This window comes from Mustela putorius, unplaced genomic scaffold (genome assembly GCF_011764305.1).
Source record: "Mustela putorius furo isolate JIRA1106 unplaced genomic scaffold, ASM1176430v1.1 tig00000095_pilon_pilon_pilon, whole genome shotgun sequence".
Lineage (NCBI taxonomy): Eukaryota > Metazoa > Chordata > Mammalia > Carnivora > Mustelidae > Mustela > Mustela putorius.
Window position 1 is genome coordinate 36,242,380 of NW_025421280.1, and position 25,365 is coordinate 36,267,744.

At 45.4% G+C, this 25,365-nt stretch overlaps 1 protein-coding gene across 11 annotated transcripts in view; it reads left to right on the forward strand.

Annotated features, from left to right (window-relative positions):
• Positions 1-25,365, forward strand: part of HNRNPM (heterogeneous nuclear ribonucleoprotein M) — a 40,716-nt gene that overhangs the window by 14,857 nt on the left and 494 nt on the right. The window contains exons 3-17 of one of the 11 annotated variants that reach the window (XM_013045298.2): positions 1,805-1,857; positions 2,771-2,778; positions 2,864-2,957; positions 4,061-4,099; positions 4,217-4,252; positions 5,688-5,841; positions 6,664-6,713; positions 7,579-7,639; positions 11,179-11,280; positions 12,576-12,620; positions 13,066-13,143; positions 17,002-17,100; positions 20,300-20,353; positions 22,343-23,145; positions 23,763-23,814. In XM_013045298.2, the coding sequence (XP_012900752.2) occupies positions 1,805-1,857; positions 2,771-2,778; positions 2,864-2,957; positions 4,061-4,099; positions 4,217-4,252; positions 5,688-5,841; positions 6,664-6,713; positions 7,579-7,639; positions 11,179-11,280; positions 12,576-12,620; positions 13,066-13,143; positions 17,002-17,100; positions 20,300-20,353; positions 22,343-23,145; positions 23,763-23,814 (1,728 nt within the window). Of the gene's footprint in view, positions 1-1,804; positions 1,858-2,770; positions 2,779-2,863; positions 2,958-4,060; positions 4,253-5,687; positions 5,842-6,663; positions 6,714-7,578; positions 7,640-11,178; positions 11,281-12,575; positions 12,621-13,065; positions 13,144-17,001; positions 17,101-20,299; positions 20,354-22,342; positions 23,146-23,762; positions 23,815-25,365 lie in introns of all 11 variants that reach the window. The other 10 variants (XM_013045296.2, XM_004771662.3, XM_013045297.2 and 7 more) reach the window with 10 other exon arrangements.

Below are 25,365 nucleotides of genomic sequence, written 5' to 3' on the forward strand. Positions count from 1 at the left end.
TGGTATTTAACAGCTTGTAGAAAATAAATTTGAGGTCTCTTCACTGTATTGACACTATTTGGCATTTTATCAAAGTGGAGATAAAGATAAGGCTGTTGGTCCTCAAATGGCTGCTGCTGTTGAAATGAATGGCTTTTTAAAAACATGGCCTCAGGAATGACTGCACCTTTTTTGGAATCGCTTTACTTTTGTAAGAGTAAAATAAAGCCAATTTGTATGTCTGTCCCTTGGCTATGATCATTTTCTTTTTGCCCAACTGGAGTGCATCCTCCAAAAGTTAAATTATAACAGTCCCTATTTCTTTTTTTTTCCATTTCTTTGCACTGATTCTCTCTCCTTCCTGTTTTGTGCAAAGTGCTGGTTTGGTTCTGTAACAGTCCAAGAAAGGACAAGAGGAGGTGACTTTGAACACTTGTCCTTCATGTTGTCAACTGCAGTGCAGATATATTAGTAATAAGTAATGCCCTTAAAATTGTTAATTTTATTTTAAAAGTAATTTTATCTTACATTTAAATCTTCCCTTCCTATTGTTTTAAAATCCTCATAATTTGAATTCCTTTGAGCAAAGGAATTAGAATAGTTGCGACTTGAGGCCATTAAGAAGTTTAGTTTTACCCTTGTACTGTTGAACCAAACTTGAATACAGAATTGGAGAAGGCATTACTACCATAAAAATAATCCTTAAAAAAAGGGGGGGGGGATATTCCTGAGGACAGAAGCACTTTCTTGACTCTGGAGAGCCTGCTTAAGGGATTTTCTCCAAGTTAACACTAAATTTCTGTTCTTTTTGTGCCATCTTCAAGTTCAGCAGCCATTTTGGTGGTTGTCTTCTTGATGGGTTCTAACATCTGGTCATGGTGGTCATGAATTGGCAATCCAAACCTTGAGGAAAATCTGCAAAATCTTTTGAAATTCTTTATTTTCTGCCCCCCCCCCCTTATGTAGTTCAGAATTACGTGAATCTTAACTTGTCTAGTTGCAAACTGAGCTCTACATTTGCATATATCTGTGTCTCTCAATGGGGAGGTTGAGAAAGCAGGAAGAAAAAAGCCTGGCTTATTAATTCACTGAAGAGAATCCAGATGCTGCTCTGGTTTATGATCAGATACTGGAACTTCTAACTTCTGGCAGTTCTGGAGCTTGGGACCATGTGCTGGACCAGCGACAGATTTTGTGGAGCCCCATGTAAAATGAAAACGGGAGGCCTCTTGTTAAAATATTAAGGATTTCAAGATTAACATCAGAGGATTAAACCAAGTGCGTGGCCCTCCTCTAAGTGCAGGGCCATGTGCAGTCGGACGGGTTGTACCTGTGTGGCTGGCCACACCATGTGGCGCCTTTGAGCATATATACACTTGAACGGCCTTTGTAGTTAGTATCTGAGCTCAGTTCAGTGGCTTTGCAGCTTGTGTGCTGCTTACCTGCTTTCACTGTGGAAGTATATTGTGTAAAATGTTTGCCTCCCTTCCTCAAAAAAAGTGAAGCACGCAGACTTCTTTCCTATAGATTTGGATTGCCTCTAGTCATGAGTGAGTATTTCAGACAGGGAAGGTGATATGGAAATCTGTGGTAATAGCTTGTTTGTGGTGGGAGGAAAATCAAGGACATAATTGTTAACGAGTCTCACCTACTTTTACTGCACACCTGTAATGCCTAGTTTGGTGGTTTAGAGAATATGGAGTGTTTCTGGGCTTTCTTATAAGGCAGAGGCTCCATACAAGGTTGCTGATGATTGTTCTAAATTCCCATTGTTTTCTTGGCTTTTCTCCCTTGGTTTATGTGTCGTCTGGAAACTGATTTGTAGTTGGTGAGGTAACATACGTGGAGCTCTTAATGGACGCTGAAGGAAAGTCAAGGGTAAGTGTCTGAGAGAATTTCTTCTGTGGATTTACTACTTGAAAAATGTAACTGTATGGTGGCGTGGAATCGAATGAAATCAGGAAGGCAGTGAGTGCTCACGTTACAGTAGCTATGTTTGACTTTGCCAAACATTTGAGTGGGGTGGGGAGGGCATTTGCAAACGGGAGTCCCGCTTCTCCAAATGGCTGGCCAAAGAGCTTTTTGGTATTCTGTTTGGATGCCCAATTTGGATAACTGGGGACCAATAGCAGCATTGTCTCTTTGTTAACAGAGGAATTGGCTGTGTGTGAATTATGCATGGAATTTTAGCGGTGGTATATTAATGTAAAACGTGTGTTTTTGTCTAGAAAATGTTACTCTTGGTCGTTTGCTGAATTTGAAAGTTGTGTGAACCAAAGATTCCGAAAAGTCGCCTTTGTGCCAGTAAATTGTAAAACAAATATTAAAACCTGAACGTTTAAAATTGGCCTAGTTTAAAGAGAAAATAAATTATTTTGTTGTGCAATAGAATGGCTTAGAACAATCAAAGGATGAGCTTTAATTTATGGAAGGGATGGATTTAGGAGGAGTATGATAAGGAATTGATTTGAGTACAGAGAAGCAGATCTAAAGTTTGTGTGATTTCTTGGAGAACCTGAATTTAGGTCTGCTTATTACAACTTCAGTAACTATAGTGCAATGCTGGTAATGTGCAGGCAGAGGAGATAATGAGGAGTCCAGCTTTTAATGAGGAAGGCGAGGCAAGACATTTCCTGTGAGCTTCCCCTTAGAAGGGTTAATTTAAAAACTAACTTTGTTACATAAATCATATTTGTAATTTATGTAACTGTCATTGATATTTACTATGTTTTTCTTTTCTTTTTTCCCCCCTTTCCTTGCTCTTCTGACTGGTCTGTGGCTTCCTCCAAAGGGATGTGCGTAAGTATTGTCTAGTTACTTACTGGCAATTGAGCCTCCTAAATTGTAGGACTGGTTTCACTCATCTCCTTTTGACTCTTCATAGCGTTGTTGAATTCAAGATGGAAGAAAGCATGAAAAAAGCTGCCGAAGTTCTAAACAAGCATAGTCTGAGTGGAAGACCACTGAAAGTCAAAGAAGTAAGCTCTTGAAACAATGTGGATACCATTTATAATTGTCGAGTTGTCCCTGTTTGGAATTAGGAAAAGACAGAAATATTCCTTGACTACATTTTATGGAGCAGACCAGCTTGTTATTTTTAATGAAGAGGGTCAGTCACAGGCTGCGGTAGTCACTCCTGTAAGAACTTTGGAATAGTGGCCGAGCACATCCTCAGCAACCGCTTACTGCCTTCCTAACGTCTCATTTGTCTTAGAGCAGCCTGCCTTGTTTTTTTTTCAGGGGTGCTCAGACCGAGCCCATGGGGTGTATGTATGCGTGTTAAGGGATTCTGTGCCTCCAGTTTTACCCATCCTGAACCCTGCTCTTACCTAGCCAATCTTTTTTCTTCTCTAAAGTGAATTTATCATTAATCTACTTTGATATCTAATCCAAGCCAGATTATCTTTTCTCCCTTGAGGGAGAGGGAAGTTTTTGTTGATTAGAGCGCTCCCTGACTTAATGTTGACATCTTAAAGGAAGATGAGTATATTCAGAACTCAGGAGAGCGTGATAGGGTTTAAGGTTTCTGTGTGTTGAAGAGACACATGAAAGGGCAAAAAGTTGAAGACTAGTGCCAATGCCAGAGTTTCATAAACCTGTTGAGACCTTAACACGAGTCAAACGCCTGAAAAACGTGAAGGACCGGAGTACCTCGGTGATGTAGAACTGCGTTTTCAAACTTTTGGAAAAAAAATCACTGATGGGGTTATCAGAAATTACAAAATCCCATTGAAAATTAGTGAGATTCAACTATACCAAGCCTGTGAAGATCTTATTTCCATCTGGAAGTGTTCTATGTTCTACCAACTAATTCTGTCATCAAACCACTCCCTTCCCCCCCCCCTTTTTTTTTTAGTTAAGTTGAGAGCTAAATTTTACACATTTCTTTCTTCCTATTCCTTTGGCTGGAACTCTTCCTAGCCTGCTGGTTGAGTTCTTTTGGATTTCTTGTTATAGATTTCGAGACTTGCTTTCCACCGACTTCTCGATCTCTGGAGTTTTGGGATTATCACTTTTTGTGAGATCATGGTCTTAGTTGTCGCTGGGTCAGTTAAATCTAACACTTCTGTGCTTGTTTTAGGATCCTGATGGTGAACATGCCAGGAGAGCAATGCAAAAGGTGATGGCTACGACCGGTGGGATGGGTATGGGACCAGGTGGCCCAGGAATGATTAATATCCCACCCAGTATCCTAAATAATCCTAACATCCCAAATGAGATTATCCATGCATTGCAGGCTGGAAGACTTGGAAGCACAGTATTTGTAGCAAATGTAAGTAAATGGAAATACTGTCTAAACTAGAAAATCAGAACTCTATGAAATCATCTTGTCAATATGTTGTGAAAGTCGTTCTTCTGTTTGAGAGGAAAATATTTTTAAAAAGAGGGTTATGCTTGGGGCGCCTGGGTGGCTTGGTTAGGCATCTGACTTTGGACTGCCGCTCAGGTCATGATCTCTGAAGGCCTTGGGATTGAGCTCTGCGTTGGGCTCCTTTCTTAGCGGGGAGTCTGCTTCTCTCTTTCTCTCTCTTGTTCACTGTGCTCTCCCTCCCCCAACTCTCCTAAGTAAATAAATAAAATCTTAAGGAAAAAGGGTTATGTTCTCTTCTTGATCTGTTAAAATTAGCTTTGAGGTTAGACTTTGTCCCATAGTGACCACTGCAGTGATAAGTCACAGGCCCAACCATGGTCCTTTTGGGCCCATGTTTACTGAATTTGCTGGTTACAGAAGTGGCAGCTGAGTCTGCATTCCCTGTGGGTTTATTTAGGTGCCGGTCAAAAAAGTACATGAGCAAGGCTGACATTTCCCTTCCTCTTGTGTCTGGGGTGAAAGGTAATACCCTTGCCATTTGCAAGGGGAACTAAAGGAAAGTGAGTTGGGGAGGATGATGGTAAACCAAAAAAGAAAAAAAATTTTTTTTAGGGGTGCCTGGGTGGCTCAGTAGTTAAGCCTCTGCCTTTTGCTCAGGCTGTGATCCTAGGGTCCTGGGACTGAGTCCCGCTTTGGGTTCTCTGCTCAGCAGGAATCCTGCTTCTCCCTCTGTCACTCCCCCTGCTTATATTCCCCTCTCGCGCGCTCTGTCAAATAAGGTCTTAAAAAAAATTAAAAGTTTTTTTTAATGTTTCACAAAGTAAGCATTAATTTGAAAAGTGTGAGGTGAGTTGACCTGTTCTTTTAGAGAAAAGAGACAGTGAATAGCAGTTAAGACCAGGCTTCAGAATCCTGTCTAAAAAATTGTACTGTAGGTCATAAGTTTTTGTGACATTTTATTTATTTATTTAGATTATATTTGTTCACGAGAGTGTGATTTCCGGGTGGGAGGGCAGAAGGACAGGGAGAAGCGGGCCCCCTGCTGAGCGGAGCGCCTGATGTGAGGCTCCATCCCAGGACCCTGGGATACGACCTGAGTGGAAGGCAGTTGCTTAACCAACTGAGGCACTGAGGCTCCCCTATTTACTTATTTTTATTTATTTATTATATTATTACCTTTATTAAGTACACTCTACACCCAGCATGAGGCTTGAACTCATGCCGCCCAAGAGTCAGAGCCGCATGCTTTGTTGGCTGAGCCTGTGCCCGGTGTAATAAAAATAACGTGTTATTTTTAGATGTTTGTTTCCAACCAAAGCATATTGTGCTTATACAGTGGAAATGTTTTTTCTAAAGATGTCTGTATTGAGGATTTTCTCTCCTTTCTCTTGATCAGCTGGATTATAAAGTTGGCTGGAAGAAACTGAAGGAAGTATTTAGTATGGCTGGTGTGGTGGTCCGAGCAGACATTCTTGAGGATAAAGATGGAAAGAGTCGTGGAATAGGCACTGTTACTTTTGAACAGTCCATTGAAGCTGTGCAGGCTATATGTATCCTTTTATCAGAATTCAGCTCTTCGGTGAACAATTTGGCCTAAATGTTGTATTAACAATATAGGTTTTTTTGGGGAAGGTGGTCACTTTATGTATTAATATTTCCTGAGTGGCTGGAGGGAATGCGTTACTGTGGAGTTTAAAAGTTCTTGTGATGGAATTGATTCAGTCAGTACCGCATAGAGAGAAAAGAGGCACACGTCCATGAGTGATCTTTTCCAGTGTTCTCTTTTTAGAGAAGTTTGGTTTGAAGGGAGATGTCTATAAAGAATGTGCCTCTGGAGAGAAATTCCATTGTTATTTCATGTATAAGTCCTAGGCCCTATTTCTCCAATGAGTTGACCTCATTCTAGAGGCAGCATTTCTTTCTGACCCTAGAGTTACATCTTTGTAGTTACAGCGGAAAATGTCACACGTGAACACAGTCACTAAACTCAGATAAGGCTGTTACTGTGTATCTTACCCAGAAAACATGGTAGTTCAAGAAAGGGTGGGGTATATGGCCCAGTGGACTCCTCCAGAAAACTCATGCCGATACTGAAGAGGATGGCCTGGTGAGAAGTTCAGGTTATGCAAACAAAGCTCTGCACCTGAGGCATAAGCTGACATTTACTCCCCTGCCCAGCCCTGAGTTCTGTTTATTGTTGCATTTATGCTTATTATAGAAACAGATATTTTGTAAGTATAATGAAAAACCAGAACTCATAAGTTCACTGTTTAGAGGGGCTGTTAGCAGTTGGAGTATTTTTTCCTTCTGTATTTCTCTCTTGCTGCGCATGTTTTTAGAATTGCAAGAAATAACCTTAATTGTAATATCAGCTATGTTTAATGGTCAACTGCTATTTGATAGACCAATGCACGTGAAAATGGTAAGTTATTGGGTCTCCTCCTGCACAACATATTCAGACAAGTCTAGCAAAAGTACAAGATAACTTAGAGCAGACACAGGCCTTCTGCAGTAGTTGTGGATCAGTCTGCTCTAAATAGGGTGTACGGTATGATGAGCAAATTCATGAACACTTTTTGCTCACTTGTGCAGCTCTTGGGATGTTTATCCTTTGTGCACTTGCCTCTTTTTGGCATGGGCAGGTGGTCAGTTGAGTGTCCTGCTTTAAGCAAGTGATTGGTTTCAAAGGACGGTTTGTACGTTGACTTCTACTCTTCCTAGTATTGCATCAGGATGTTGAGCCAGTGTCATGTGTATTGTGACCGTACTCAGTCTAATTCAGACAGCCTTTGAGCTGCCTTTGAAGCACTTCAGTGATCACTTTTAGCCCTGCCGTGGCTGTGCCGTGGGGCATAATGAATTCATACAAGCATGACTGGAACATGCTGAGGACTGTCTAGGTAGGGCTCAAATTCACAAAGAAAAAAGGAACTGTAAAGAGGTAATTGTAGTTACCTTAAACATCAGTTTGGTTTTTTGAGTATATAATTGCTTTATATGACCCAAAAGTCAAAACATGAAAGGGATCCAGTGTGAGTCTTGCCCTTCCATTGTACCCAGTTCCTAGTCATTCCCCATAGAAACGTGGGTGTATATTTTTATCCTTCCCTCCTTTACACAAAAGGTATTTCTCTATAATTTTTTTTTTTTATGCTTCCATGTTATTCCATGGCATAGGTGGACCATAATTTTCTAGCTGTTTCTCTGTTGTTGGGAATTGTTTCCATCTTTTGCTCTTGCAAAGCTATACTTCAAGGAATACTAACATTCATTACTTTTCTTTTCAGGATGAGAGGGCCTTACCAAAGGGAGATTTTTTCCCTCCTGAGCGTCCACAGCAACTTCCCCGTAAGTAGTCTCAGTGTGGCTTAGGTTTTGAATTTGATTAGTATCAGCCAGAAAGGGACACCCGAGTGGCTCGGTAGGTTAAGCATCTGCCTTCAGCTCAGGTCCAGGAGGAACCCTGCACCAGGCTTCCTGCTCAGAGGGGGAGCTGCTGCTTCTCCCTACTTGTGCTATTTCTTGCTATCTCAAATAAATAAAATTTAAAAAAAAGCAAAAAACAAAAAAACCAAACCCAGAAAATTACATTTACCCTCGAGCTTGTGCAATGTTACTCTGTAGTTCTCTTGATGATTCTTGAGGGAAAGTTTCAAAAAGGGTTTGGTTTTTGTTTTTCCATAGATTTCTCAGGGTACAAAATGAACAGAGTCACAGCTTAGGAAAGGTTGTTAGGATTACTTTGTGGTAAGGCAGACAACATCCTAGAGAGTGTAGTTGGGCGCTTTTAAAGTGTTCTGTGGAAGGAAGAACCAGGAACTGCAAAGGAAATTAAAACCAAATTGTACTTGGGCTCAGAAGAGATTGGTTATACTTTATGGCCCAACAGTGCCATTCTTAGGTATACGCCAGAGACCTGAAAACTGCAGCCCCAGAGAGCCTGACATCCAGGTGTTTATAGCAGCGTGATTGCAGGTGGTCAGTGAGTAAGTGGTAAATTTATAGAACGGGGTGTTAGTCCTGCAGAGGAACGAAGTACTAGAGACCGCCAGAGCGTGGCTGGACCTGGTCCCCATCTGCAGGAAATCCTCAGGATGGGTGAATCCGTGGACAGAAAGTAGGTTAGTGGTGCCTGGGGAGAAGGGTAACTGGAGACTTGTTTTTGAGGCGATGACAGTGTTTCAGAACGAGGTGGTGGCTGTAGTTGTATGCAACTCCAACTAAACTGGACCCTGCCAGCTGCACACCTCGGATGCATCTTACGGTATGGGAAGTACAACAGACTAGGTTTTTATACAGGGTCACTCGAAACATGCAGGGGAAAATCTTCAACAGGGAAGACTAGGTGACTGGTCACTTCACAGATGGAGATGGTGCATGTTAGTGAAGCCTTAGGCACGTTTTCTGGCAAGCCCACAGGGCTGAGTGAAACCCGAGCATAGGCAAGTGGTGAGAGTGAGTGCATCTAGCAGCGAGTGTGGGGGACTCAGGACGAAGCCTGGTGGTTAAGTGGCAGGAGAGGAGGGCTTGCTTATGCTGTATTGGGAGAACTTCTTCCAGGTGGGGCAGTTGGGGTGGATCTGTTTGGGGGCCAGGGACTGTTTCTGGTCTGGAGAGGGACTCAATGCTTAAGGCCCAGATCAGATAGAATTGAATGGGAGCCCAGACTAGAACACTGACAAGAAATCCCTTTGTCGGCGGCCCTGGGGTGGGGGGGCGGGGAGTGGGCCGTGCCTGCCTGGCTCAGTGGGTTGAGCCTCTGCCTTTGGGTCAGGCTCGGGGTCCTGGGATCGAGCCCCGCATCGGGCTCTCTGCTGGTGGGAAGCCTGCTTCCCCCTCTCTGCCTGCCTGTCTGCCTGCTTGTGATCTCTCTCTCTGTCAAATAACATCTTAAAAAAATAAACAAAAACCGAGTGCCTTTGTAGTTTACCATTACGGAAGCATAATGGAGGTGGATTTTGAGGGGATGTCAGTGGCTTCAAGAGTAAAAGGTTGAAATTTTCTGTTGAAAATTAACATTTTTTAGAGAAGGAACACCTTTCTTTCTCCTAATTAGTGTGGCCATTTGGCAATGATCACCCAAGGATCAAGGTGATGGTTCTTGTTGACTTTTATGCCTAGAGGAGGTAGGACGAGGGCTCTCTGGGAGCCTGGGCTGGCATACCCTGGGCCCCAGGGAGCCTATTATCCATGACTTTTGGTCTCCTAGCACATTTCAGAGACTGCTTTGGGGAGTAAGTAACCTTGGTGATCTCTCTGATCCCTTGCTGCTGTTTCTATGCATTTGAAAAACAGAGCTGTTAAATAGATTTTCTGGGAACTGGTATCAGGATTTTTTTTTTTTTTTTTTTTAATGAACTTGGTTTCCATTTAAAAATATCTCACCCAGTAGTGTTTTAAGCCTTTGACCAAGGTGCAGGTGTCTTACACTATCAGGTTTTATTGGCTGTTTAGATACTGGTCTGTATTCTTGCTTGCTGGCTTGTTTGTGGAGCGTGGAGTTGAGGGTGGGTGGGGTATTGAGCCACAGGTTAGGAAACTTTCTGGGCAGAAGAGAACACTAGGCTTCACTCTTAAGAAAATGGCCCATGGCCCACAGGGCGCCTGGGTGGCTCAGTGGGTTTAGCCTCTGCCTGGGATGATCTGGGGATCAAGCCCCACATCCAGCTCTCTGCTCAGCAGGGAACCTGCTTCCCCCTCTCTCTGCCTGCCTCTCTTGTCTACTTGAACGTCTTTCTCTCTCTCTCTGTGTCAAATAAATAAATGAAATCTTTAAAAAAAAAAAGAAAGAAAGAAAACAGCCGACAGTAGAGTCAGAGAATGGTATATGACCAGTACGTTAATTGGCTGGCTTATAGTGTTGTTTTTTCTTGGGAAAGTCCTTCAGGCTCCAGGTTGGGAGGTGGAGATTGGGCACATTTGTGCTGCTGGCCACCTGATGTCCTTAATTGCCTTTTAAATTTTATTTTTTTTTTTTTAAGATTTTATTTATTTGACAGAGATCACAATCACAAGTAGGCAGAGAGGGAGAGGGGAAAGCAGACTCCCCCCCCCACCCCCCAGCAGAGAGCCCGATGCGGGGCTCGATCTCAGGACTCTGGGATCATGACCTGAGCCGAAGGCAGAGGCTTAACCCACTGAGCCACCTAGGTGCCCCTTAATTTTATTTTTAAAAGATTTTATTTATTTGTTTGCTAGAGTGAGAGAGCATGAGCACAAGCAGAAGCAGGTTCCTTGCTCGGCAAGTAGCCTGATATGGGACTCGAACCTACCTAGAGCCGAAGGCAGATGCTTAACCGACTGAGCCATCTATCTAGGCAGCGCTTTATTTATTTATTTATTTTTTTAAAAGATTTTATTTATTTATTTGACAGAGAGAAATCACAAGTAGACGGAGAGGCAGGCAGAGAGAGGAAGGGAAGCAGGCTCCCTGCTGAGCAGAGAGCCCAATGTGGGACTCGATCCCAGGACCCTGAGATCACGACCTGAGCCGAAGGCAGCGGCTTAACCCACTGAGCCACCCAGGCGCCCCTAGGCAGCGCTTTAATAGCCTTTTTAAATCAAGCATTTCTCATTTCGAGATTTAGGGAAGCAAATAAGTATACGTGATTCCTACGTTTGGGTTGTTCATTATTCTCTGTAATTTTCAAGTAACTGATTTTCACTTGTCCTTGTTTTATACATACCACAAACTCCAGTCTGCATATGAGAAGTTCTGTCTTGGAAGGGATAGCTCCCAAGTATGAATTAGGTCCTGGGTTTGCTTGTGGAGGTGGGAGGTTGGGAACGGAGTGTGACATTTACAACACAGTAGAAGACTTTTTCCCTTGGAAGGTTACGGTTTTTTAAGTGGACTCTACAATTAGAACATTCTCTTTTCTTTTCAGATGGACTTGGTGGTATTGGCATGGGGTTAGGCCCAGGAGGACAGCCTATTGATGCCAATCACCTGAATAAAGGCATTGGCATGGGAAACATAGGACCCGCAGGTGAGAACAACAGTGTGCTTTGGAGGTGTCTGGGCAAGTTAGTTAACTCAAGTGAACTGTTGGGATAATTGGACATTGAGTACTTCAAATGGAATAAAGATTTCAATGGGGCAGAAGTCCCTCCTTATTTATCTGATTCATTTTGATAAAAGCGGTATTTTGTATTTTTACTGAATTGAATCCTTTTTTCTAAAGTTATTTATACGTTGCAATTTAGCCTTTCATGACCTTCGGAGCCGAGGTAGTTAAGCTGTTTGATAAGAGGAGACAAGCCAGAGAGTTGGTCTTGCTCAAGGTCACACCATCAGTTAGTGACAGAGACTATAGGTGTCTGACCATGGGACCACAGCACTGCCAGTCTGTTACGTTACGCAGTCACCCCTTGGGCTCTTGCCTGGTGTGGATACAGCTTCTAGACTATGGTAGGGGCATTGATGGATATAAAAAGGTGTGGAGGGCCTCATTACGAGACAGCATAGCTGTCATAGGCCGCAGAGGCATGGTGTTCAGTGTTGTCTTTGTTCAAGAAAGTGAGCAATAATTGGTGAATGAAAGCTCTGTGAGAATAGGCTTTAAATTCTGTTTAGCATTTTCATTCTGTGCAATGAAGCATTTATATACTATTAAGAATTATTTCATTTTTATGACCACAGCCTTAGGTCTCTCTTGAAATCCTTTGAGTTGCAGGATGGATGTCCCTTCACCCTGCTACTGTTCTGCTATCCCTTGTCTCCCTCCCAGGTTAAACTCTGGGCTTACCTCAGCACCCTGGACCATCATCTCACATGGCCCTGAGTGTGTCCCCCCTGGCCCCCACCCCTGAGCCCTGACTAATGCCTAAGAAGAAAGGGATGGTGGGGAGGGAAGCCTCAGTGTCTTTAGGAACTGCTTTTTATTTAGGGAATTTTATCTTTAAAAAAAGATTTTTAAACTTAACGTTCCTTAAAATAAACTTCTCAAAAAGTGAATGTTCAGTTTGTGATTATATATCATGTTTAAAGTGGTCTGACTTGGTTATTTATTAAAACTGTATGTGGGCCCTAAAGAATTTTGAGTCATGTGGTGATTATTTTGTTAAAGTCTTTTGTTAAAGACATAGTTTCTTGGAACATGATAGTTTGACAGGTGACACGGTAGACCCCCTCCGTCCCCCTTTTCCTTGACAGTTAAAATATATTCATAACCAGGGTATTTTTTGTTCATTTGCTGATTTGGAATTTCTTGTGCTTTTTTTTTAAGTTCAAACGTTACTGCTTTGACATAATTTTAGTTTGCATTGACTTTTTCTTTTTAAGGAATGGGAATGGAAGGCATAGGATTTGGAATAAATAAAATGGGAGGTAAGAGATTTAAAATGAAGTACAAATGTAATCACTTTTAGGTATGGTTTTCTCTCACCTTTTTCTTTTCCCTTAGCCTTGCATGAATTCTCTCTTTGTTTTCCAAAAAGTCTGAGCCTAGAAATACCCATCAGTCTTTCCAGTGGGTATCTTGGCCTTTGGTTCTGGCTTTCTCACTAACTAGCTCTGTGACCTTGGGCAAATCACTCCATCTCTCTGGGCCTCTCTCTGCTTGTCTCTTAAAGGGGTTGGATCAGGTTAGCTTTTTGATGATGGCGATTTTCAGGCAAGGGACTAGCATTTTTTCCCCCAAAAGCCCTTAGACTACGTAAGGAAATTCCTGGCAGGAAATGCTCAGGGTGAAACTTGTGAAAACATCTTTCTTCTCCTGGTGAGTGTAAGCGGTGTCATTGGAATGGTACTCAAATGGGAATGTCTCTTGCAGGCATGGAGGGACCTTTTGGTGGTGGTATGGAAAACATGGGTCGATTTGGATCAGGGATGAACATGGGCAGAATAAATGGTAAGTGTCCTGCTTCCTTCCTGCTTCCACCTGCCCCTGCTCACAGTTGGCTCTTGGGTTTCCTTGAGGCAGCACACCCATTTTTAATGAATAATTGCCCCATTCATTTTTCTATTGAATTAGATGTCTCTGAATTGCTTTAAGTGTTATTAAAATCACAAGTTTGTATTTCAGAAGCCAGACTTCCTAGGAGGTAAGTGTTAATCCCGTTAGTCACTAAACTGTGTGTCCTGTGTTCCGAACCTCCCCAATAATTACCTAGTAAAATAGTAAAGCTTTTCTCTTGTCTCCAGCACTAGCAAGCATCCTGTAGATACCTGTCGTTATGTTTTGCTCACTTTAAAATTGTCTTCAAGTGTAAGGTATTAGTTTTAGTTTCTTTGGGGTTTTTGAGCAGATTCCTGTCTTTCCCAGAGTGCTGGATGGCGTCAGCTCTTGATTATCGGCTCTGATAACTCTTGAGTTGTGAGCAGATACATTGATTTAATTCAGCAGTTACGTAGTGCACATTTTGGTGTACTGTCCTTCACATCTAACAGAGCTTTCGACTTAGAAATATATTATCATAGTAACTGGTTTTTCATTTTGTCCTTGCAAGAACCACATGATTTGTAGGTACTTGTATCACCATTTCATCAGAAACTGAGGCCCAGAGAGTGACTTGCCTAAGGTCACATGGCTAGTAATAATGGGATTTATGTGGATCCCGGCTCTCTGGCTCCAGAGCCTGGCTCTTAGTCCCACTGTGATCCTGCCGTTTCAGGACTGCCTCCAGCATGGGCGTCAGCCCCTTCTCAGCGGGGCTGGAGAGTGTGCCTTGAGAAACCCTGCAGACTGTGTTTCTGAAATCCTTTGGGGTTTGGCTGACTCTTTGACCCCCCCCCCCAACCTCTGGGGATGTTGCTTCCCTTAAACTTCCCTGGGATCGAAAGTCCTTAATGTTTTGCATTTAAATGTTCTTTGCTGACCTGCGGTATCCTTTAATGTGAAGACAGAGAGCAAGAGAGCATTTATCTGCCTAGGATGGACTGGAACTGTCAGACTGGAAAGAAAGAAAATTCTGATGATTAAACTGCCCTTCATGGGTTTGCCTGGTTCTAGATGATGATTAAAAAGAAGTAGGGAAGTCCTCACCATTAGGAATGGAGGACAAAGGTCTGAATTTCCAGTGTACTTTCAGGCTAGCCTGTAGCTCATAATGTGTACAGGAATTCTAATAAAAAGTGAGAGTTGGAGGAGTCTGGCTTGGTAAAGTGTTTACTCAAAACAGATGAGTCATTAGGAGGTGGGGTTAATGCTCAGAGGAGTGGAGTGATGTGACTTAGATGTGGATGGGGGTGGGGGTCGGTTGGGGCTGTGCTGAGCCCGTGGGCAAAGTCCCCCGTAACCTGGCAGGTGGAATGCCACAGTCACAGTTCTCGGCTTGGTGATCAAAGGTTCAAAGAGCTGATTCCCTTGGAGAGCCACACTGAGAGGATGTGTTTTGATGCCTTGTTCTTAGATGTTCTCAGATACAGGTACTCTGAGTCCTTTTTCATTACCCTCTGCAATAGACAACAGGGACTTCTTTTGCTTGAGCTGTGTTCTGAGCTTTGAGTGTAATCAACTTTATCGGAGGAAAAGTTGATAAGATGTTTTGGATTTAATTTAATGTTTAGTTGGTGACCAAAACGTATCTACCATGGTGGTAGGTGTTGACATTAGACTAATTAGAAATCATTCTCAGGGCCAATCATCAGTAGAGGTCAAGTCCTGATAGAATGCATGTTAAAAATTAAAAATTAAAAAGTCACTGAGCGCCAGACAGTGATAGGACACAATATTTGACTAGGAGAACTCTCTTTCTGGGTAGTTCGTTGGACTTCACAGAGGGTTCCCTGTACTGTAGAGCCTGTTAATAGTTGGGAAGACAAGTTCTGTTTAGTTTTCTTTTTTGTTTGGGAAGATGAGTTCTGAGGCCTTTGCTGACAAATGGATACCTACTTGTGACTTCCTTATCTCAAGGGGGCAGAGTGCTGCCTTCTTTATGATAAGGAATTAAAGGAGTAGAGCAGAGCATTGTCCGTTAGAGTGCCACTCTGGGATTTCCCTTCTGCGAACTGACCACATGCAAGCTTGTGCAAGGTGGTTATGTTTTCGGCAGATGGCATGGCACCAACCTTCGAGGTTCCGTTGGGTCGATTCAGACTGTGATAGCAAGTTCATCATTGCAAGTGCACCGTTGTTTTTTTGTTGTTGTTGTTGTTTTAAGATTTTTACTTTTATTATTAGGGTGAGCACGAATGGTGAAGTGCAGAGGCAGACAGGGAGAAACGGAGTCCCTGATGAGCAGGGAGCCTGATGTAGGCCTTGATTCCAGGACCCCAAGATCATGACCTGAGCCGAAGGCAGACGCTTAAGAGACTGAGCCATCCAGGTGCCCCTCTGCTGTGTAATTCGTGGTGGCTAGCCTGCTTCCTCCCCATTGGTAGACACGTTCACTTTGAAAGCTTAGGGACTTGAGCTGCATGTAGCCATTTTTGGTAGTTGTGCAATAAAAGGTGGTCATTATATAGCACTTGTTTACGTGATTTCTAAGGAGCAACAGTAATTAACTAGATTTTTCAAGGACCTCTCAGTGTGGGAGGGGGAAACACAGTAAGATACACATCTTGTCTTGATTTAGAGGAAAGAAGTAGCCAATGATGGGATCATCAAAGGCTTTCTCCAGCAGGTGACAGCTGTGGTAAGGCTTTCCCCACAGAAGCTAAAAGACCTTGGTTTTTATTTATTTACTTATTTTAAAGATTTAACTTATTTATTTGACAGAGAGAGCACATGCAGGGGGGGCAGCAGGTGGAAAGAGAGGGAGAGGCAGAAGCAGGCTCCCTGATTGGTGGGGAGTCCAGGACCCTGGGAGCATGACCTGAGTAGAAGGCAGACACTTAACCCACTGAGCCACCCAGGCGCCCCAAGACCCCCCTTTTTTTTTTTTTAAATTTAAGATTTTATTTATTTATTTATTTGACAGAGATCATAGGTAGGCAGAGAAGCAGGCAGAGAGAGAAAGAGAGAGGAGGAGGCAGGCTCCCTATCAAGCAGAGAGCCCGATGCGGGACTTGATCCCAGGACCGTGAGATATGAGCCGGAGGCAGAGGCTTAACCCACTGAGCCACCCAGGCGCCCAAGACCTTTGTTTTTAAGAGACTTTTGCAACACATAAGTCTTGATTTCAGTGTAGAAAAAAGTAATGAGGTTCCTACCAAAAGCTGTGTGTAGATGACCCCACCTCTGTTAGAGAAGGCCCAGTACATGCAGGCGTGTTTCTGTGTTCTGTGTGGATGTGCCTGTGTCAGTAGAGCGTGGATTTTTGCCTTGGGCTTAGGTTCCAGCTTTTTCCTCCCCCCTTCACCAGGCATGTGGCCTTAGACAAGTTACTAAGGCATTTGAGCTGCTTTTTTTGTGAAGGGGCATGATGTTGCGGGCTGGTGTGAAGATTCCGTGCACTCCTCGCACCGTGGAGAGCCCAGGGTGGGGCGGGCCTGGGGGAAGTACCCGCAGGTGCGGGTGTCCGCAGCCTGCCTTGGACGCCCGTGCGCCCGTGTGGCGTGGCGTGGTGTGGGAGCAGGTGTTTGGTGTGCCTTCTGCGCTGGGGGCCTCTAGTGGAAGTTGTTAGCTAGTCCTTCATGGATTAAAGGTAGGTAGTTTTCAGGGATTCACTTCAGGTGACTTTTAAGGAAAAGAGGGCGGATGATGGTTTCTCTATAGGAAGAGTGAACATCCTGACTTGGTGGTGGCCGTCGCGTACCTGTAGTGAATTTGTCATGTCGAACACGGTGGTATTCCTGGCAAGGCCTAGGGTACTGTTTTTCTCCACAGAGATGGAGCGTGTCATGGGTGGAGGATTTGAGAGAGACTTTGCCAGAAACAAGATGGGAATGTCTCGAAGCTTTGGCGAGCCCCTTGGCAGAGGAATGGGTAAGAAGGCCTCAGGTGGGCAGGGTCATCCCCCGGGGGCACAGGCTCACGCTCAGGTGAGAGGTTCTTTTTAGGCAAAGTCAGCTGTTTTTCCATAGTCTGAAAAAAATCGAATGTGTTCTAGACCTAGGTAAAAAGTTTTGGTCTTTGAATTTTTTTACTGGTATCAATAGCACCGTTTTCCTGTAGTCCTTCCAAGGGGTTTCTGTGGCTGCATTGGTGTGAGGTGTTTGCTTGCTGTGGGAGCTAAAACCGCTGCGTTTCCATGGCACTGGCTCTTTGGAGTGGTAGAGGTTTCCGAGACCCTGCTGAGTGGGGTGTGAGTTCCCTTGTCTAGGGCACTGTGGTCTAGTTATCAGACAGCATGGTGTGCTTGCCGGTGCCTTTAAAAGAGGCTTCAGGGAACTGAGGGAGTTTTCTGATGCTAGTAGGCCTCATTGTAGCACTGGGCGGTAGTGAAGCTTCTAGGGGATTGCCTCAGAGTGCTCAGCCTCTGTTTTTGGGAGACCCATTGAGTTACGTGTGCAGATTTTAAGCCCTTTTGTGTAAATTTGTATTAGATATATTCTTAGAATTTATGAAGGTCCTAGAAAGATTCGTCATCCAGCTCATCAGTGAGACCAGATTCTTCTGCAGATTATTTCTAGGACTCCCATCTTCCTTGTGTTGTGTTCTCCAAGAAAATCAGGAACTATTGGAGACTGTTTCCCTCAGATTAGAGTTAAACAGTTGTTCGGTGGAGACTTGTTTCTCTTTTTCCCTGCTGGCAGTTAGGTAGCTGGAAGGATTTTCTCGTGTCTTACTAGGCTGGTAAGGAAGATTACCCTTTTTTTCCTCCTTTTACTTGTCTCATGAGACTGACTGATTCTGCTTTAGATTATTCCAAAGCTTTAGAATTTTGGGGATGAGCTATGTGACTGGGTCAGCCAAAAGTTTCTAATTGTCTATGATTGATTTTGTTTTTGTGTCCTGCAGCAGCAGGATATTTTTAAAAATATTTAAAAACTTGTCATTTGGCTGCAGGTAACAAATTGTGGATAACGAGGGTGAGATGAACAAGATGGCACATGACTTTGCTTTCACAGGCATTTCTTCCTGCTTTAGGCCTTTAATCCTTTACCGCTCTGGGTGCCTCTCAACCTCTGTGAGGAGGCTGGTGGCCCTGTCCTGGTTCGTGGAAAAGGGGTAGATCTGGTGAGATCATTTCTCATGGCAACAGGAAACTCCCGGTCCCGACCTGAATAGAAATGTCATCTGTAGGCCGTGCTATCTCCTCCTACTTTGCCACCTTCTCTCTGATTGAGACTGGTTTTTTTTTTTTTTTTTTTTTTTTTTGTCTTGAGACCTCCCAAAGTGCAGGAGCAAAGGACTTTGTTCTGGAAGTCCCTGCTGCTCCTTGTGATCACGCCCAATTTAGTAAAAGGTGTCTGAATTTAAGTTGGGGTTTCGGACCAGTTGGCCTGGATGGGTGTTTTATTTTGTTTATTCACTGATTGATCTCTCTCTCTCTGGGTTTTTTCACTTGAAAGTTGAATCGTTTTGGTGCTGCCTTCTGTAGTGTCTCCCCATTCAGTGTCCCTGCTCTACTATCAGGGCAGTAGATCTTTGCCCGTGTTTCTGTAAACCGCTATTTTTGGCGGTGCAGGGATGTAGATCTGGGATCCTTCATCTTGAAGGAGATGGTGCAGCTGAGGAGACGGTGCTTAGTGACTCAGGGCAGCACCCTAAGTCCGTACATAGAAGTGGCTTAGTGAGGGTGCCAATGAAAGTGTTGGTTCCCAGGCCCTTGGCCGCCAAGGTGAGGAACACACAAAAGGGATCATTTTCTACGGAGTTGATAGAAGTGTTCTGCTGAGAGCAGTCCGAGCAGGAGTGTGGGACTGGGTGGGAGATGAGAGTTTAAGCTAGAGGAGGCTGGGTGTGAGAGGGCTCAGTGTAACTAGAGGGTGTACTGGCAGATGGAGAGGACTAACAGCATCATGTGCAGAGGCTTGGAGGTGAGGGTCTACTTGGGGTAGGAAGAACAGATTCAAGTTCAGAGTCAGAGCAGGGAGGTCTGAATGGCCATGAAAAGAATTTTTTCTTTCTCTTCAAATCAGTGGTGTGCCAGTTGTGGAGCTTTTGCAAGGAATCTTTTGATCTCAGTGCCAATTTAGGAATGTGAAGGTGGGCCTGGGCATGCTGAGCAAGATTGCAGGGGTCACCGAGTCAATAAGCTCTGCTCGCTCGCAGGCCGGAGGTCTATTTTTCTTGGTATGTGTTCCCGTGTCCTTCCTGTCACAGGTAGTTGTAGCACCAGAAACATCTGTGGGATTAGGGTTAATCTCTGTGGTCTCGGTCATAATGTGAGATGTGCTTTGTGGCTATCGGTCCACATTGCTGAGCACACTTTGGGACCAGAGAAGGGGGTGGGTACATGTTTCCTGACACAGGGAAAGGCCGAGAGGAATCTTTTTAAAGCTAGCACACTAACCATATAGCGTTAGAATTTGAAGAGGTTTGGATGAATTGTTGGCAAACAAGCAACAGTGTTTTCTGCTTTGGACAAGGTGTTGAACGTGTTTTGGATGAGTTTGGGTTTTTATTTTCCTGAAGCTTTTTCTGTCATGTAGTCATCATCACACCCAGCACCTTCCAGGTGGGGCCGGAGGGCTCAGCTTGCTGGAGTCTTTCCAGGCACGACTTGGTAATGAGGTCATATACTAAAGCACTGCGTGTAGTTGCTGGTTTTCAGGGTTTTGGCAGTAAGTATAGCCACAGCTTTAGCTTGCTGGAGGGTAACTGAGGTGTTGATTGGATCTGGTGGGGGAGTGCAGGCTTCAGCCTGAGTACTGAGGGTCTGGACCAGCTTTAGAAAACTGTGCTGCTGGCCCCATTCTTGCTCTGATTTTCTAATAAATTCTCACTTCATTGGTGCACACTGGCTCTTACTTAGCTCTGCTGGGCACATTCCCAGATGGTCTTGCCAACTGGGCCTCAGACTCTGGAGCTACATGGGATCCTGGTATCATAACCCGTCATCAAGGACTCTTAACTCTAGTAAAATGATCTGTCTGTGTATGTGTATTTCTTAACCCCTTTCCCCTTTCCTTGTTTTATTTTTAAATTAGTAATATTCTTACTCTGGAATCTGTAATAAACAAATTTCTGTTACCATAGAGAAATTTGGCTAATTTTTTTTTCTTCCTGATTTCCTTAGAAATCCTAAGTAATGCACTGAAGAGAGGAGAGATCATTGCAAAGCAGGGAGGAGGTAGGAAACGCTTAGTTTTGATGTTTTGATTTTTAGAATAGGCTGTTATTACCGGGGATAGTAGAGTGTAGTGGTGGAAAGCGTGGGCTCTAAAATAGACTGCCTGGGTGGGAACCAGCCCTGCCTCTTCCTAGCTGTGTGACATTTGGCAAGTTACTGAACCTCTCTGGTTTCCATACTGTCAATGGGGATATAATGGTACCTACCTCATAGGGTTGTTGTGCAGAGTAAATGAGTTAATGCATAGAAAAGGGTACCCACATAAGCACTGTTTAAGTGCTAGCCATGTCGTCATAATAATATCCATGCAATTTGGGGGCTTTGTTGTTTTTAAATACTATAAAATTGCGAATTCCTAAAAGAAAATACCGGATTATGAAAGTATACTAGTTCCATCCCTAACAAATGCTCACCAAAGTGTATATGTGTACTGATGAATATTCAGAAAATTATGCAGAAAGTAAATCTCTGCAGGCACACTGCCCAGTGATGAGCACTGTAAACATTTTGGATTGTACCCTTCCCTTAATACACGTTTTTTAATGGGTACTTAAAACTAAATGCACTTTTCTCAGTTTGACCCCACCACCCACCCCCCAGTGGCTCTGAGTGTCTTGGCATTTCCTTGGTAACTCTGCTTGCTGGTTATTTCTGTGGTGCTCTCAGTCTAAAACTCCACATGGGCACCGTTTCCCCTTGTCTCTGCTGCTTTTGGCATCCAGGCGGGCAGCCCGACCTCTGATGTTCTTGAGCATGCTATCTGCCCTTTCTAGTTATCTTCCCTTTTTTTAAAAAAAAAAACAGTTTCTGAGAAATTTTGCTCTGAAAGTCGTAATATTCTTAAAATTGTGTTTCTGTTTTGCCACTTGGTATGCTGTTCTTTAGCGTGACTAAGGAAATAGTCATGGAGAAGTGGAGGGGTATGTGAGGTCAATCAGAGACTCAGAAACTTTTGAGTTTACCTCTTACACGGGCTGCTTGGGTCAGTAGTGGGCTGGCTGTGGGCTTCAGGTGACCTTTTTCAGAGGCAGGTGGCAGTGGCAGTAGTGGCGGTGGTGAAACTCGTGTGAGAAGGACCCTCATGCTCCGCATATGGAGAGGTGGCGGGCGGTGGCCTTGGGGGTGGAGCTAGACCCTCCTCCCGAGTTAGCAGGATCACAGGGTCATTGCATTGCTGGCGTGCTGGCATGGGTCCGGCTCAGCCGTGGCATTGAAAACTGATTTTAGGCCTCTTCTAGGATCTGCTCTGCAGTGCATCGACTTCTTTTTCTCCAGAGCCCGCACAGTTATACACAAGTCATTTGGGGGTTTTCCTCACAGAGTGAGGCTCCCTGGGAGCGGCTCTCTCTCCCTCTACACATAGAGGATCTGTGTTGCTGTTTGTTTTCTTTATCTCCTCTTAATTACGGGGCTGTAAACTAGCTTCTTTAAGCTTGGAGGAGCTAAGGAAATGCAGCCAGACTGGCCATCAGCAGGGACAAGCTGGGAGAGGTAGAGGTTGTGAGTGACTTGAATTGTCACACATAATCCATGTCATCCGTCACGCAGGCTGACCAGCTCAGGGTGGGGTTTCCAAGCCTCCTTCATGGAGAGCGTTTCTCAGTTAGATTTGGTGGGGAGACCTCAGAGTTTTGGGGAATTGACAACCGTGGCTCACAAAGCTAGTTACAAGTACTAGGTGCTTCCAGAGTAACTCGGGATACATGTGGACACAAGTCCTCCAGAGTGGGTTTTCTTTTTCTTAAATTTTACTATGGAAATTTCAGCTGTGTCACAGAAATAGGAAGATGATGTCCTCACTGTCCTGCCTTAATAGTTGTTGACATTTGAGGGATGTCTGATGGTAACTTGTTGGGGGAGTTCATTCCTGAACTGTGGTTGAGTTTGTGAAGTGCCTAAGCCTCTGCACCCAGGTCACCCTCCTGGCATGGTGTGCACCCAAGTGCGCAAGTCCCTGATACCTGCCTGTGTTTTGTGTCCCTCTTACAGGTGGAGGTGGAGGCAGTGTCCCTGGGATCGAGAGGATGGGCCCTGGCATCGACCGCATTGGGGGTGCCGGCATGGAGCGCATGGGCGCAGGCCTGGGCCATGGCATGGATCGTGTGGGCTCTGAGATCGAGCGCATGGGCCTGGTCATGGACCGCATGGGCTCCGTTGAGCGCATGGGCTCCGGCATCGAGCGCATGGGTCCACTGGGCCTCGACCACATGGCCTCCAGCATCGAGCGCATGGGCCAGACCATGGAGCGCATCGGGTCTGGCGTGGAGCGCATGGGTGCCGGCATGGGCTTCGGCCTTGAGCGCATGGCCGCGCCTATCGACCGCGTAGGCCAGACCATTGAGCGCATGGGCTCTGGTGTGGAGCGAATGGGCCCTGCCATCGAGCGGATGGGCCTGAGCATGGAGCGCATGGTGCCCGCAGGCATGGGGGCTGGCCTGGAGCGCATGGGCCCTGTGATGGATCGCATGGCCACCGGCCTGGAGCGCATGGGCGCCAACAACCTGGAGCGCATGGGCCTGGAGCGAATGGGCGCCAACAGCCTGGAGCGCATGGGCCTGGAGCGAATGGGCGCCAACAGCCTGGAGCGCATGGGTCCTGCCATGGGTCCAGCCCTAGGCGCCGGCATTGAGCGCATGGGCCTGGCCATGGGTGGCGGTGGCGGTGCCAGCTTTGACCGCGCCATCGAGATGGAGCGTGGCAACTTTGGAGGAAGCTTCGCAGGTTCCTTTGGCGGAGCTGGAGGCCATGCTCCTGGGGTGGCCAGGAAGGCCTGCCAGATATTTGTGAGAAATGTAAGTGGCTCTTCAGTACCTTGGTGGTGCTGGTGGTAGGCACAGAGGGAGGAGGGGAGCAGGTTGGAGTCAGTTGGTGCCCTCGGTAGGGAAGCAGAGTAGCAGCACATAAGGCCACTTTGCTGCTGTCTCCAGAGTCTGGTGCTGGTAGGATAAGGAGGGAGTGGGAGAGTGTAAGGAACTCTGTGCGGCAGGAGCCCCGGGTTCTTGGACTGCTAGGTGGAAACCAGCAGTGAGCTCAGAAACCCTAGCTTCTTGATTCCCTTGGCTTGAAGAGCCGCTGCACCTGGGCGGGACAGAGGGCTGTATCTGCAGTATCTTTATACCAGCGTGATCACCTTCAGTTACTACTGAATGGTCTGTAGGCCGCTTACTGTAGGTCACTGTCCTCTGCATGATTCTCCCTTAGACCGTTAACGCCACAAGGGAGTACGCTTTGTTTTGAACCTCATTCCAGACGGTCGTGTTTTGCTCTCTGCTGATCATCTCTGTTTGAAGGGCACCTTATTTCTTGGTGCAACAAGTCCTGAAAGTTCCCTCAGAGAGACCCTGGTGTTTATGCATTAGGACATCAGGGTTTGGTTGTATCACTCATCAGTTTCTTCTTTTCCCTTTAGCTCCCATTTGATTTTACATGGAAGATGCTAAAAGACAAATTCAACGAATGTGGTAAGTGTTTGAGAAAGTCTTTCTAGGTGCTTCCATGTGTTGTGGCTTCAGAAATCTTAGCTTGTTAGTAATGCGTTTGAGAGGTGTGGTGAATCTCCCATCCTGGTCTTCACAGCCACTTGCCATGACTCGAGGACCAGTGGGACTTGCCATTTTTCTGCCTGTGCAAATATTCAAGCCAGTTGAGTCTCCTCTTATGTGTCAGACACTTCTCATCTGTGTTCTCAGCTTCAACCCCATCCTTCTCCTTTTATGGTTTTTGAAAGGCAGCAGTGTCCCCATTTTGCAGATGAGACAGGCAGAGTCACTTTCTCCAGGTCACATGGCTTCTGCGTGACAAAGCTGAATAAAAACATCTGAGATGAGGTTGCTTTCTGCCACCACACTCTTGGTTCATACCTCAAAGAGCACTTGCCCAGAAGTTCCCAGGGGTGAGCTTATGTGTGAATGAGGTTGAGGGGCTCTGGTTGTGGTTTCCTGGCACCTGGGCCACCATTCTGAAAGGCTCCCCGTGTGGCTGAAAGGAAATGAAGTTGTCCCAGGGTGAATCCCTGCCCCTCCCTCCCACCACCTCTATTCTTTTAACTGTGTCACGTGGGAGCCTGGAACCTAAGCCAGAAGTCCGGGTGGCTTGCTGGTCAAGGCCGCCTCGGTGTTTCTCATTTCCTGTTTCACTGGGAGCTCAGATTGCACCACTTCGCTGCTTCTCCTGGTTCTCTTGGGGCAGCTGTTGAGCCATAGTGTGCCTTCTTGCCCTCTCCCCACTCCTTAGTCTCTGCGTTGTAGTAGGTATTCTGCAAAGTCAGGTTGGATCAGGCTACTGCCCTGTCTCAGACGCCTGGAGGTGCCCGTCTGCCAGTGAGAGAAATTCACTCGTCTCTTTGTACCTCAGCCCCTCCTCTTTCATCTCCCTCCTGTCCCTGAACCCTGAGTTGCAAGTGCCATTCTCCAGAATGGAGCTATTACAGCAAGAGTCTCCTTCTGGTGAACTTAAGTATTTCAGAAGTGTCCCGTGAGGAGCCCTCTAGATGTTCACCTTCCCTTGGGCTGAGTTAATGGATTTAGAACCAAGGGCCCCCTAGCATAGGCTACACGGTTACCTTCTTAGCTCTTCTATAGACTTGTTTCGTGGTGGTGCTTGACACATACCTGGACGCTTACTCAGTGCTTGAATGAATATGTGAAGCCCACTGGGAAGACAGGACGCAGCCTGTGGCCCGGTGCACAGTGCGGAAGCGTCTGTTATATCATGACGGCCTCGTAACTGCTGTGATGTGGGGTCTGGAAGGTGAAGCCTCTGTAAAACTCGCCTGTAAGGTTGGCTTCACACAGCCCCCGTTACAACTTTCTTGAGTGAACGGGTGCGCATTTGAAGCTGCCAGGGAGGCTAATCACGGGTCAGATTGTTGTCCTGTTGGCAGAAGAATGGCAACATGGCTGAGGGCCGTAGTCGCCGGATTCCGGCTGTCGTGTTCTGAGCATTTGTGTGCCAGGGCCGCTCTCCCTTTGACTCTGTCCACCGAACTCCAACAGGTGATCGGGACTGAGCGG